We start from the raw sequence: 13,780 nt of genomic DNA, 5'->3' as shown, positions 1-13,780 counted from the left end.
GGTCCTTTTGCCGCTTTCTTTTCATTATTTGCATTTTGGCGAGCTAACAAAACGAAGTTACTGAAGCTAATGCAATTATATAAGTGGCCTGCTTGAGGACCTCGAACAAAAGCCACTTTTGTTAATTAGCCAACACACACACACACACACATGTTGGATTCTATGAGTGTGTGGGCGCGAGCGAGATTGTGAGTGTGTGTGGGGAGCATGGGGCGGCGCACTTAAGTAGGCAACACTTTTTAATATGCCCGCGCCACAAGTTTCTTGGGCTTCCCCCAGCTTTCCGCTATTTTCACACTTGACTGTAACTCTCCAGGCAGGCATGGTGGCTGGCTGTCAGTCCTTCGAGTGGCTCATCCTGCGAGTCTCATCTCATCTCTACCAGGAAAAGGGAGCTCCTAGTCCCGGCACTTTTCTTAAGTGCCCACTTTGGCCAACATGTTATTAGAGCCCTCGGCCCAGTGTCTATATATGAGATGTGTGTGTGTATGTGTTATGATGGGTGTGAGCGCTGAGTGTGGGAAACTCATAATATTAACTAGTGGCTAGGAGAGAGCAATAAAGCTGTTAAAAATATTCATTTCCCGCTTTAATGTCGGGGTAAAGCGATTACAAGAAGGGAAAGCATTCTCTTTCCCTTTTCGAGAAGAAAAACAAAGGATACGAAACGAAATCTCACATGATAAGAAACTAAACGTAAAAAAAACACGTTACTACAAAGCTACCCCTAAGAAAACGAAAAGAATGAAACAATCAGAGAACCAGTTAGAAAATCAAAAAAATATTCCCACCCATTTTAACCTCTCCGCCCCAAAAATAAGTCAAAGTCGAGCGGAGAGACAAGATGCCGATGCCTATTCACCGATTCCCAGGCAAAATATAGGGTTCGCTAATGTTAACTTGCGGCGAGAAAAGGGATTGCAACCCCCAAGAAATCCCCTTGGCCAGAAATTCCGATAAACCCCGAGCGTGCCGGTTCTTGATTTGTTGTTGTCTTTTGTGTTCTGTGTGCGCAGTGTGCGCAGGTAGGGAAATCCTCGGGGCAGGGGTATTTCTTCGGGGTGTCTCGAGGACAATTCCTTAAGACGTTGCGCATGTCTTAGACAAATCAGAGTCGAAGGCAGCTGCTAAGCCGGCGATGAAAGAGGGTTGGAAGGTTCAGTCTGAGTCTCATTCTCAGTCTTAGTCCAGGTGAGACCCTGTGCCACGCTCTGTTTTCTTTCTATTTGTTGTTTTCCCTTCCGTTTTTTTTTTTTTTTATTTCGGGGCGGACAGATGCAGCCCGGATTTGGCGCGCAAATCACAGGGACTTCATGCGGGCCTACCTCACTTCACCTTGGTTATGAAACTCGGAATACCGAGCCGATTCCTTCGGTTCACCCCGACTCGTGTGTAGTCCTGCCCGGAATCCCCCGAAATATCGCGGCAGCTGTCGTTTTTCCTTTAGTTTTGCTCATGTTTTATTTTTTTTGGCAACTTCTTGCGCAATTTCACGGACTGACAGTTGGAGTCGCGGAATGACAGCAACAATGGGGGTGTTGCATGTGGGCCGGGGGAACTCCTTCTTGAGTGCAAGTCGGGGACTTCGACAGGTGGCTGTCTGACTTTCGAGGCTATCAATTTGCCCACCCAAAACATAAACTTAATATCAAACTCAGGCGACAAACGAAATCATAAAAATGAATGCTGTTCCAATAGGGCTATAGGCTACAATGTATGGATTGTTAATTGTCAACTTACCGGAAGTTTGAGAACCATTTCACCAATTGTGCTGTGTTATTCTTGTTGAACTTGATGTCCGGGAAGTACATCTTGAGCACCGCGGAGCTGGGGTAGCGCACCCAGAAGAACATCAGCTTGGCCTTGCGCAGGTGCATCGGTGTCAATGTAGAAGAGTGCAAAGGAGTCAAGGATTCGCAATGTCTGGTGGCGTTATAGATATGGGATATATAATATGAGATATTTGTCTGATGGTCGATTGTCTTTCCAAATTTCCATGTTCGTGTGTGGCAGAGCTCGACAAGCTATAGTTTCTGTATGTGATTGGGGGGGATAGAGAGTGTGAGAGAGAGATTCCATTCGATTCGATGGGATTGGATTGGCAACGTCTAACGTGGCTGCACTTTCGAGTGCCAATAATGAATGTCTAAGGGTGCCACCTCCTGCTCGCCTGCTTGCCGTGCCCCCAGCTCCTCCTTGAACCCACTGATTGAAAAAAAGCTAAAGCTCAGTCGAGAGCGGATAGGGAAGGAGGAGCACACGGAGCGGGGCAGGGGTGCCCGGCCAAGAGGCCAACGAGTGCAGCTCTTTCGATTGGCTGCTCGTCATTGATTTTTTCCATTTCTGTGGCTGTTGCGAAATGCAACTCAAGCCAGGCCAAGTCGATGATGATGATGACTTGAGGGCCCGCCTGGGGGTCTTTTGGCAAAGGGGGCTAAGAGTGCCACAAGAGGACGGGGGCAGGGCAAGGCGGGGCAATAAATAAGGTTTTGATTACATTTTATAAAAGAATTTAGTTGGGGAAATAAATAAACTGAAGAAGACACTTGATTGGTTTCGTTTTGTAAGCGAGGTCCGGGTCGGGTTAAGTACCTTCTCGCCCCGATACCTTCACCCTCTGTTCCTCTGTTCCTCTCTCTCTCTATTTCTCTATTCCCACAATCCCTGCCAGCTCTGGCACACACTACAATTCGGAATGGGTGGAAACTCACTTGACCATCAGCGACTCCGGCTCGGAACCAAATTGCATGTGCTTGTAAAAGGATATAGTAGGCTGCATGCCATCGAACTGCATGTCGGCCGAGTTGCACTCGGATTGGCGATCCTGGGCGTCCATGACGGCCCGCAGGCAGGTCTTGTAGTCGGGCGATCCGCCATGGTGGGCGGCTGCCAGCAGGGCGGGATGCAGCATCGACGGCGGGTGGGGCAGCGGCGGTGAGTCACGCGAGTCCATTAGCGCCCCCAGGCTGCCGGGCGGACTCGAGGACAGTTGCATTTGCTGGTGGTGCGGGTGGTGCTGTTGGTGGTGCTGCTGATGCTGATGCAACTGGGCGGCGGTTGGCTGGCCAGGAGCCGCATGCGGATTGAAGAACGGCGAGTAAGGTGAAAAGACCTTGGACTCGTGCAGCGACGGATTGGGAATGGCCACCGAGGTGGGCAAGGACACCGGCATCATGGGTGGTGGTGGTGGCGGCGGTTGTGCGTGGTACGCAGCTCCTCCGCCGCCCCGTGTAGGACTTTGGGCGGGCGTGGCATTGCTATTACCGCCATTTGCCGTCTGTTGCTGCTGCTGCTGTTGTTGCTGCTGCTGCTGTTGTTGTTGCTGCTGCTGCTGCTGCTGTTGGGGCGTGGTTGGGGGTCCACCGGTGGGCGGCACAACGCCATCCTGCGCCAGGATACGGCTAACGGTGCGCGGGGTTATGCGCGTATCGGTGACCTTATGGCGCTTCTTCTTAGGAGTGACCACCAGGCTAAGGGCCTCGTTCTGCTCCAGCTGCTGCTGCGTTTGCTGCGCACTCTGCTGCTGCTGCTGGGCGGACTGTTGCTGGGCGGACTGCTGCTGCTGCTGTTGCTGCTGATCGGGCGGCAGGCAGAAGGGTCCGGTCATCGAGTTGTAGAGCGCGGCGGCGGCCACCGGATTCATTCCCTGCGGCGTCTTGGGCGCCTGGAACATGGCAGCCGCTGTGGGCGAAGGACGAATGTGAGGAGGTGGAATATTAAGGGTACTTAAGCTATTGTTAGTGGAATTCGCTGGCCCGCCGGCCGGGTTAGTATTGGCGCCGGGATGATCCCCCGACTGCTGTTGCTGCTGCTGTTGTTGTTGCTGCTGCTGCTGCTGGGCGGACATGGCTGCTGCGGCGGCGGCATGGTGCATCTGCAATCCCATGGCCGCTGCTGCAGCGGCAGCGGGCGAGGCAAAGGACAACTGGCTGCCATTGAGGCGGGGGGCGGCGATTAGCTGCTGGCAGTTGGGTGGCAGCAGGGGATGCGCTTGCTGCTGCTGCTGCTGCAAATGCTGCTGCTGCACTGCATTTTGCTGCTGCTGCTGCTGGGAGCCCGGATGCTGCTGTTGGGCACTCGGCGGCTGTTGCTGCTGCTGCGGCGCATTCTGCTGCTGCTGCTGCTGCGCACTCGCACCGCTCGCGGGCGGTTGGGAGGGCATCTGACTATTAGCTAGGAGTAGTGAACCATTATTACCTGATTGTGTTGCGGGCGCGGGTCCGTTCTGGGGCCGGTCCGCCACCTTGGTGCGCGGTGACTTCCTGTCGAGGATCTGCGATGCCAGCAGCAGGTCCTTGTTGAGCTGCTCGGCCGCTGCCGTCACAGAGTCGGCCTGCTTGCTGAACAGCCGTCGCTGGTGGACGAAGCGTGTCACGATGGTGTCCACAAGTGCGGACAGCGAGGTGGTGATCTCTGACTTGAGCACGTCGGCTAGTCCCTCGAGGTCTGTGCCAGACATGCGCATCATTGAGCTGTTATTGCTGTTGCGCAGCATCTGAAACTTCTCGGACAACTCCGACTTCAGAGCGCTGTGGGCCGCAGCTCCGCCCATTCGCGTGGGCAGGCGGGCGGGCGCCGGGTGGTGCATCTGGGGACGCGGCGCCGAGGTGGCCACGTGCTGTTGCTCCATCTGCTGCTGCTGCAACTGCTGCAGGTGCTGTTGTTGGCGCTGCATCTGCTGTTGCTGCTCTTCCTTGCGGCGCTGCTGCTCTTGCTGCTCCTGCTCGAAGCGGCGTTGCTGCTCTTGCTGTTGCTGCTGTTGTTGCTGCTGCTGTTGCTGCTGCTGCTGCTGCTGTTCGGCAGCCTCCTTGGCCATGCGAGCTTCTTGCTCGAAGAAGAACTGTTGGTACATGGCAGCCGCGTGCGACATATCGCCCATGTGCTGCAGCAGCGGTGGGAATCCCTGGGGCAGGCCGGGATGGCCCACGCCAACCAGTGGATTGTGCAGCTTACCGGACATCATCTTGCTCATCATCTGGGAGAGCATGTTGGCGCTGGAGTCACTGCTCTCGCCAAGCACCGTCTTGGGCTTAATGGGCGAGGGCGCGGGCGAGCTGGAGCCGGGTCGTTCCTGACCCGCCTCCTCCTTGTGGCCGGGACTGGCGTCTCCGTCGCCGGTCAAGGTGGGTGAGGGCGACAGCTCGATGTGGTCGCTGCTGCCGTTATCCGGCTCCTGCTCTTGCTCCTGGTCGACATCGTGGTCCTGGTCAAGCTCCTGGCATTCCGATTCCTGCTCCATCCGCGTGCACAACTGCACATACTTTTGCTGCATCTCCGCCAGCTGCTCCTGCATGGAACGCAGCTGCGACTTGAGGGCATTCTTTTCCACGCGCTTCTGCTGGATCTGCGGTGACTCCAGCTCGTTGGACTCACTGTCGTCCTGGTCGAGCATCATGCTCTGCAGGTTCAGGCCAAAGTTGAGACCTGCGGCTGCGGCCACATACCGCTCCATGGCATGTTGCTGCGGCTGGTAAAGCTTACGCTTCTTGCACCCATTCACCTGGAGCTGTCCGGCCTGTGTCAATCCCGAGGACGGGCTGCACCGCATTCCGGAGACAATGTTCTCCACGCGAGCTCGTTTTAAGTCCATGCCGGGTTTCTTTAGGCATCCGCTTCCAGACTCACGCTTCTGCTCCACGCAGTCATCATCGTCGTCGTCGTCAAGGACATCGTCTTTGCTGTTATCCAGCAGCATCATGTCCGAGTGACTGGGCGAGGCCAGGCTGTCCAGATCGGATCCCCGCGAGTGCAGGTTCATTAGCTCCACCTCGTCCAGCATATCGTCCTCGGTTTCCTTTTTGGTGGGCAGCTGCGGCTCCTCGGGAGCTCGGCTTTGGGAACGCTGACGCGTTTCCGCTGCCTCCTCCTCTTGCTCGGCCTCGTCCGGCGCTCCGTGGCTGTCCAAGGAGTCGGAGGACTTGCGTCGCAGGCTGCCATCGCTGGCCAGGCTGCTGTGGCTTCCAGTGCCACTTCCGCTCCGGCTGCTGTGGCTGCTGCCATGCGGTGATTGCTGCGGCACTGGGGCCGTTTGTGGCTCACTCTTGATCTTGATATCCGCAATTTCCGTGTCCTCAATTAGGCTGATACTCTCCATGTTGTTGTTGTTGTTATTGTTGTTGGTGGCAGCCACAATATTATTATTATTGTTATTGTTGTTGTTGAGCTTGGAGTGGAGTTGCTCCTTGTCCTGGAGCTGCTGTTGCTGCTGCTGTTGCATTGCGGTGCGCAGTTCCTGGTCGAGTTGCATCAGCTCCTTCTTGCCCTGCAGTATGTTGCGCAGCATGTGATGCGCCACCAGATCGTGCTGCAATTGTTGCTGCTGCTGCTGCTGATCCCCACTGCTGGCTCCGCCATTTAGCGAACTTACTGAAGCTGCTCTTGGTGGTGATCCTCCGGCCACATCTGCGGCAGCTGCCTCCATTGAACGATCACTGCACGCCGACACTCGACGACTGCCCTTGGGCGAGGAGTGACTGGAGCTGTGGGCCGATCCTGGCGAGATCGAGGCATTGGTGCCATTGCTCATCGGAGCACTATTCGCTGGCGCAATGCTATTGTTGTTGTGCTGCTGCTGAAGCAACTTGGACGTGGAATTGAGGCTACCGATCAGGAGCTCGGCACTGGTGGCCGTCTCCATGGCAGCGGCCAGCATGGCGTTATCTAAACTCTGGGGCAGGCCACTGGTGGCGTCCTGGGCCTGCTTCATCTGGCGGCCAAATAACTCGTTCAGCATCTTGGCCGATGAGCCGCCGAACAGGTTGCCGAAGGCGGCCGTCAACAAGGACGAGGCGGAACTGGCGCCCGAAACCGAAACCGGCGAACTGCTCGTGGGCGAATGGCTTAGCTGAGCGGCGGCTGTGGCGGAAACGGATGCTGCCGTGGCAATAGCTGGCGCGGATGGGGCCGAGCTGGCCGATTGTGGTTGGAACAGGGCTCCTCCACCAGCGGCACCCGCAGCAGCCGCGGCAGCGCTACTCATGAAGCCAGCAGCGTTGCTGTTACTCTGGTTGCTGCTGCTATTATTGTTGTTGTTGTTGTTGTTGTTGCTGCTGCTGCTGCTGCTACTATTGTTGGTGTCTTTGCTTAAGGATCGCGGACGCGAGCGACGATTCACTTTACTATTAGTTGTCCCGTTGCCGTTACCGTTGTTTCCGTTGTTGTTGCTATTACTTGTACCGATATTATTCGAATTCACGTTACTCGTCGTTACGTTCTTTAATGTTGCAGTTACTAAAGGTTTTTTAGCCGCGCACGTTGTTGTCTTGCCGACGGCCGTTGACTGACTGATTTGCCGACTACTGCGGGCGCTGCGATGACTACGACTGCTGCCGCTGACGCTGCCACCACTGCGATTACAATTGTTCGCCGTTGTTGCCGTTGCCGTTGCCGTTGCCGTTGTCGCCGCAGCCTTTGCCTTGCTGTTGCTGCTGGCGTTGCTGCTGCTGCTGCTGCTGGCTTCGCAGCCTTCGAGCACGACCACGACGTCGTCGTCGGAATCGTCAGATTCGCCGTCGCTGTCCGTTGCTTTCTCCTTCTCCTTTAGCTTCTTGTGCTGCTGCTGCGGTTGCTGCCTGTTCTCTGGCTCTCGCAGCACTTTCTCTTCAATGTCTGTGTTGGCGTTGTGTGTGTCTGTATTGGTGCTGGCGCTCTCGCCGTAATTCGCCGCGCTGCCTTCTCCGTTGGTCTGTACTGGTATGGGCGACGTGTGTCCGTTGCTGTTCGGCAGCAGCGGTGGTTGTAGTTGCTGTTGTTGCTTAACCGTTGTCTCCAACTCCGTGGTCGCCTTCAGCAGCACGTTGTTCTCATCGCTGTACAAACCAAAACAGTCCGCGTCGTATTCCTCTGATGACATCATAAGATGATGCCCACCAGCAGCAGCAGCTCTCTCGCCTTGCCTTGCCTCTCCCTAAGCCTTGCCTGCTGCTCCGGTTAGCTGCTGTTGCTGTTGCTGTTCCCCGCTTGGCTGCTCTGCCGCGGATTGGTCGGTTATCCCTACCAACTTGGCACTTCCCCTTCGCCGCAAAGACAGCGAGAGAGTGATTGCGAGCGAGAGAGTATTCGCCGCGGCGTATGCGTGATTTCAAGTTTAAGTCCTGGCTGGCGGCTCTAGCAAGCCCAAAGTAAAGAGTATGTCCCTATATCCGAGTTCGAGTTCGAGTCCTGTTTCGCTGTGTGCTGCTGCTTTGCTGCTTGCTGCTTGCTGCTTAGTTCAAAACCTATCCTTTTCTGGCTGCCTGGCCGCGATGTCCTTGCTGATGCTGCCTCAGTTGTTCTTCTTGTTGTTGTTGTTGTTGTTGTTGTTGCTATAGTTGTTGCTGTAGCGCCAAACGTTGAAATTTTGCTGTCGCTCAACTTTCTGGTCGAAATAATGTTCCAGTTCAAAAGTGTTCGTCTCCTTCTGGCCGCTGCTGACAGTCTGTCGCCGATTTTGCGTCTGCGTTTTCTACGTTTTTTTCTGCGTTTTCTAATTGTGAATTTTGTTTTGAATTTTCGTTCCACCACCACACACATGCGAATGTCCTTTGCATTTAATTTTATTTAGCTTTGATTTGTGTTTCCTTGCGTGCTGCTGTTTCGTCCTGCAATCTCCGCCAGCTCTGCTCCAATCCTTTCCGCAGCTTTCCTTTGATTTCACTCTCTGAAATAAGTGTTTTCTTGCGAAATGATTTCTCGAGATTTTGTTTCGTTTTCGTTTTTTGGTTTTATGTTCGTTTTTGGTTGATTTCCTTTGTCGTTTTTTGGGTTTTAGTTGGTTTTTAGTTTGGTTTTTGGTTTGGATTTCGTTTTGAATAATCCTTGCTTGCGCTCAAAAAGTCTTTCTGTAAAATTAATGGTAGGCGTGGGTTAAAGTATCTGCTGGATGCTTTCGGAGCCAAAGGGGGAAAGGGGTTACTCGGCTGGGAAAGTGAAAGTGGCTGACCAAAAAGGCTTTGGTTTGGGTGCACCACTCGATTGGTGCTCGGTTTGGGGGGTGGGAAGGGGGCTGTCCAGGCATGGGGTGGCTTCTCCCAGTGGTGTCGTCCTTAATTCAGCACCCTCGACGACTTCTCCCACCCCCTCAGACAAGGGGGTTTTATCTAATTTCTCCACTCGAATGTGTATATGTACCCGCCCCCTTTCTGCTTTGTGCGGCAACAAATAAAGATAAGTCACTTCGCTTCGTTTTCGCTGATAAACAAGTTTGACTTACTTTCCTCTGTTACAGATACACAGATACACGGATACACAGGCACAAACAGTGCCGCAGATACATAGATACTTTGCATATGGCCATGGGTCGAATGCGTAAGCACTCGAAATAATCAATAAGGGAACTTTGGAACTTGGGGAAATGCGTCAAAGCATCGACCATAGTCATTGCCATCGATCGATCACGCCGTCGTGTATCTTTGAGCTCTCGGAGCCATGTGCAGTTCCAAGAACATCGGACCACGGCCTAGAATCCTCCCCTTTCACAGACTTTGGTCATCATCTCTTTTGGAGGGATTTTCTTGTACCCCTTTTGCAGGGTATTGCAATTTTAGTTAGAAGCCTAAAACATTGTGAATGACTCATTTCCGACCCTATAAATCAATTATATTCTTGATCAGCATCAACAGCTGAGTCGATCTAGTTATTTACGATGAGAAAACATTTTTTCGAAATTTTTTGGATTTAAGAAAAAAAAAATAAATAAAGATTTTAATATTTTAAAACTTTACATTGAGTTTGCAGATTTATAAACATTATTAAAACTATCATGGGAAAGATCCGAATTAAAATTAAAGCTTTTTTGACTTAGTTATGACATTTTTAAACTTTGATAATTCCAAAAAATTTGAATTTATAAATATCTATATAAAAATACTCTTGCAGGGTATTATTATTTAATTCAGAAGCAGAAAACACATCGAAGCAGTCATTTCCGACCCCATAAATCATATATATTCAACATCAGCGTCAAAGAGCGAATCATGTCCAGTCAAAAAATTGATTTTCAAAATTTTTTCAAAATTTCATAAAAAGATAAGGGTTTACATCGCTAAAATTTTCAAAAATTAGTACAAAATTTTATTTTTTAAAATGTTTAATTTAGTACGCAGATTTATTAACATCATAAAAACTAACGCTGAGAGTGATTTCTGAATTGAAATTAATGCACTTTTGGCTTAGTTACGAGTTATTTAAACTCTGATTTTTCGAAAAAATGTTATATAAAAATATTAATAATTATTAATTCAAAGAATGCGAATAGTTTTAGATTATTTATTGATTGGTTTACGATTAGGTCCTATAATTCCAAATCAAATTTATGGGAAGCTCAAAATACATTTTTTAAAAAGAACAAGAAAAAAACATATATATAAACTATTCTCCTTCCGATCTTGTCCCATGATCAGAGTTCCAAGAACGTACCACAAAACCCGAATCCTCCCCGTTTTCATTAAAATTTCATTCGACCTTAACTTCAATTGCGAGTGCTATGGAATGCAGCCCGAGTCAATGTCAATAGAAGCCACCCCTCGCCGTTCTTCGATCCTTTTCGGCGACTGTACTTCCAAAGGCTTGCAGCTTGCAAGGATAATTCAGAGAACCGAAAAGAACCGACAGCCAAGAGGGCGAGGAAAACAGCCACCCCTATGCGAGGGTCCTACAGGACCTACGGGACCCATTAAGTCGGGCTTCGGAAGGACAGGGCAGGGTAAATAAGAATTCCTATGCACAGCAGATCGAGATATTGAAAATTGTTCAAAATTTACCACAAACAAAGCGTTATTTTTCTCTGTCGTCCATCATAGATCCTCCTGGAAAAGATAGAGAAGAGAATTGTAAATTTAATTGTAGTCAGATAATATTTACTATATGAATATAAAAACGTTTAAATACTATCTAAAGTTATTTTGCATTCCCAAAGTTTTATCAATAGTAATAATAAAATTCTTAAAGAAATTGCAAGATGTTTCGTTTTCCCCATCATTTGTAAATTATCTCAATAGTTCTTTTTTCGGAGGCGTTTTCTTCCGCTTTGTAAAATAAAACTAATCAATATCAGATTTCTAGGAGTATTAACATGTTCCTAAAGAAGTAATTATGAACAAAATTATATTTACAAATTAGAATTCAGATAAAGAACATGATAGAGAACTCCAAGTCCTCAGTTCTTTTCTCTACTATATCCTATCATATGTTTAAAGACTGAACCCACGTGCCCGTATTCTTAACTCAAGGGAAAACTACTTAATTGCCTTGTTATGGGTACACAACCTTGTCTTCAGGAACGCTTTCCTTAGACACTCTTGTATCTATTGCTGCATTAGACAGTTGGCATTCACAAGTTCAATGCACCTAGGGACCTGGGTTTGGTCTAGGAGCGTTATCAATAGAGGTAAGCAGGCCCTTTCAACTGCAACCCCTCGAGGAGCTATGCTAGAACATATGGTGGCGCTGGCAAGGAAAACTAGGACCAAAAGAAAGTTGCCAGCTGAGGCGAACTTCCACCTACGAGCGAACAGCAGCGCAGATAATTACGACCTTAACACATTTTTGTTTGTATTTTATTTTATGAAAAAGAACGCTAAACGCGACTTGGCGTACTTTGCATGCGCTGGCAATGAGGGAGGAGCAGCGAGGAGCTGCGAGGGATGGCCAGGGGATGGAGTACATGTATCTCAAAGTGTGCTTTGGAATGTGCCTTCACAGATCGCGGCACACGGTAATGTGCTCGTCGCCGCACAAGCGAGCGAAGTGTGGCACGGCCATGTGTCTCTCCTCCTCGTGGTCGGGTGTCATCATTAAAATATGCTTTTGGCTTGGCCCAAAGAGGGTCTGCCGAGGGAGGGGAGGGGTCGGACACTCTGACACGGTCAAGTGACTTTAAAATCCGTTAAAAAACACAAAAAAGTGTCCCCAAAAAGCGAACGAGTGGCAATTAGGCATTATGATTCCGCTTCAAAGATTCATTTTCCAACATTAAATAGCAATCTGTCGGGCTGAGAGATTCGCTTGAATTGTGGGATTGGAAAATGGGAAATAGGAAAATGCGAAACCCTCAGAGAATCTGCAGCCCCTATGCCAAAATCGGATGCGGAAGGAAGCGATCGCCAGAGCCAACAGCTGATAATCTCAAATGATTGCTCACTGGCAGGAGGAGAGTGGTTGATGCACTTGAAGAAAATAGAGAGAAATCTATATTAATTTTGGGAATAAATATAAGGATATCCAGGAAATATATTGAATTTATAGAACAGCTATTCTTGTAAATTTATTACATTTTCTACAAATTATTTATTAGTATTTAAAATTCCCTAAATATTTGCCAAGAAAAGATACAAAAGTATCTTATTAATGTATTTGCTTCTATATTTCCTATGTAAATGTATACTTTTCTGTGGAAACTATATCCCTTTTTTGAGTGTTTTGTATAATCTACTAGCATTTTGTCCAGTGTAAGTGTTATGGTTATGGCACGAGCGAAGAGCGATGATCGGAGCACACCTGGACTCCGGTGTCTATGCCTCAATGCGCGTGCGCACAAGCTGGCGATCGCAGCACGAGGAGAAGGAGGAGGAATAGGAGGAATAGGAGCCGGAGAAAGAGCAGGAGGCAGAAGGCAGAAGGAAATCGAGGAGGCATAGAACCGAAGCCAGGCAGACGGAAATAAGGGGCGTGCATCGGTCGGTGGTAGTTGACATTCATCGCACCGGGAAGCGATTTCTACCTGATCCCAATGCTATTTGCCTAACGGGTGGTGCTCCGGAAGTTGTCGGAAGTCGACGACATCGATAAAGTTCAGAGAAACACCTTTCAACTTGTTTTGGCATTCGAATCCAATGCAGTTGCAGTTCCACAACTGGGCGGATAGAAGTGGGAGACGACTCCTAATCCTGCCACAAACACATTAAAATTATGTTGCCACACACAAAGTTTTTTGCTGGCAGACTCCACTTTCCACCAGAATTGGCAGAGCCGGCAACTTTGTGAAGCGAATTGTGCTAAAAGAAAATGTCCTTCTCCAGCAGCTGCTGTCTCAGTCAGGGATTTTATGCGAAAAGTTTTGCACGGAACTTGCCAAAAGGCAACTGCCGCTGGCGGGATTGCAATGCAGTAAACTCGAATTATTATGATGTCAGAGCCCAGCCTCAGTTATTGTTATGACCACTTTTTGGAGGAGGAGCAGGAGCAGGAGCAGCCACAAGAGTTGGAGCCGGAGGTGCACGCTTCTTGGCTAAGCCCTCGTCTGGCAGATAAGCTACAGATAGATACTCGAACATGAAAATACTCTCACAGATATCGGGCCTTTTGCTCGCCATATGGCGGGTTATAGATACCGAAGTCCGTGCGATACTTTCGAGTGGAGCAACCCGGGCAAGGTTTTCCCGCTGCACTTTGTCAGGCCAAAGTAGGTTGCCCGGAGCCACCTCTGTGATTTTTTCCGGAACTGGGTAATGGGAAGAGGATACCATAGGAAATATAGCAGAATATGGATAGGGAAATCAAACTTTAATAGAGAAAATTCAATTCAATCTGAGGGTTACCATAAAATATAAATTCTTTGAAATATGTTTCAGTTAATTTGTCAGAGTTTAAGGCTTTTGTAGTGCTATCCCTATACATTCCTGGGTATCTTCTGGGTCTAAACTTAATCCATTCTTCTTTTCCTGCTGTTATTTTCAGACATAAGCACATTTTGTGGTCGCTGTTTGTCGTGGCTGGCGTTGTTTAGCTTTTATTGTCTTTCAGCGCTTGATTAGATAGCACACACTGGCAACTGCAAACTACATTTGTAGTGTGTATCTGTGCG

General features: G+C 49.6%; 1 protein-coding gene across 9 annotated transcripts in view; it reads right to left on the bottom strand.

Annotated features, from left to right (window-relative positions):
* Positions 1-13,780, bottom strand: part of pros (homeobox protein prospero) — a 134,120-nt gene that overhangs the window by 7,586 nt on the left and 112,754 nt on the right. For 6 of the 9 annotated variants that reach the window (XM_086841191.1, XM_086841188.1, XM_086841186.1 and 3 more), the window contains exons 3-5: positions 10,740-10,784; positions 2,712-8,819; positions 1,741-1,923 (exon numbers count right to left, since the gene is read on the bottom strand). In XM_086841191.1, the coding sequence (XP_086697317.1) occupies positions 1,741-1,923; positions 2,712-7,855 (5,327 nt within the window). In that variant the 5' untranslated portion in view covers positions 7,856-8,819; positions 10,740-10,784. The remainder of the gene's footprint in view (positions 1-1,740; positions 1,924-2,711; positions 8,820-10,739; positions 10,785-13,780) is intronic. The other 3 variants (XM_086841193.1, XM_086841194.1, XM_086841192.1) reach the window with 3 other exon arrangements.

Source organism: Drosophila serrata, unplaced genomic scaffold, assembly GCF_035046125.1.
Source record: "Drosophila serrata isolate PLE 108 unplaced genomic scaffold, ASM3504612v1 contig_110, whole genome shotgun sequence".
In the NCBI taxonomy this organism is placed as follows: domain Eukaryota; kingdom Metazoa; phylum Arthropoda; class Insecta; order Diptera; family Drosophilidae; genus Drosophila; species Drosophila serrata.
This window is presented reverse-complemented; position numbering and strand designations above follow the sequence as displayed.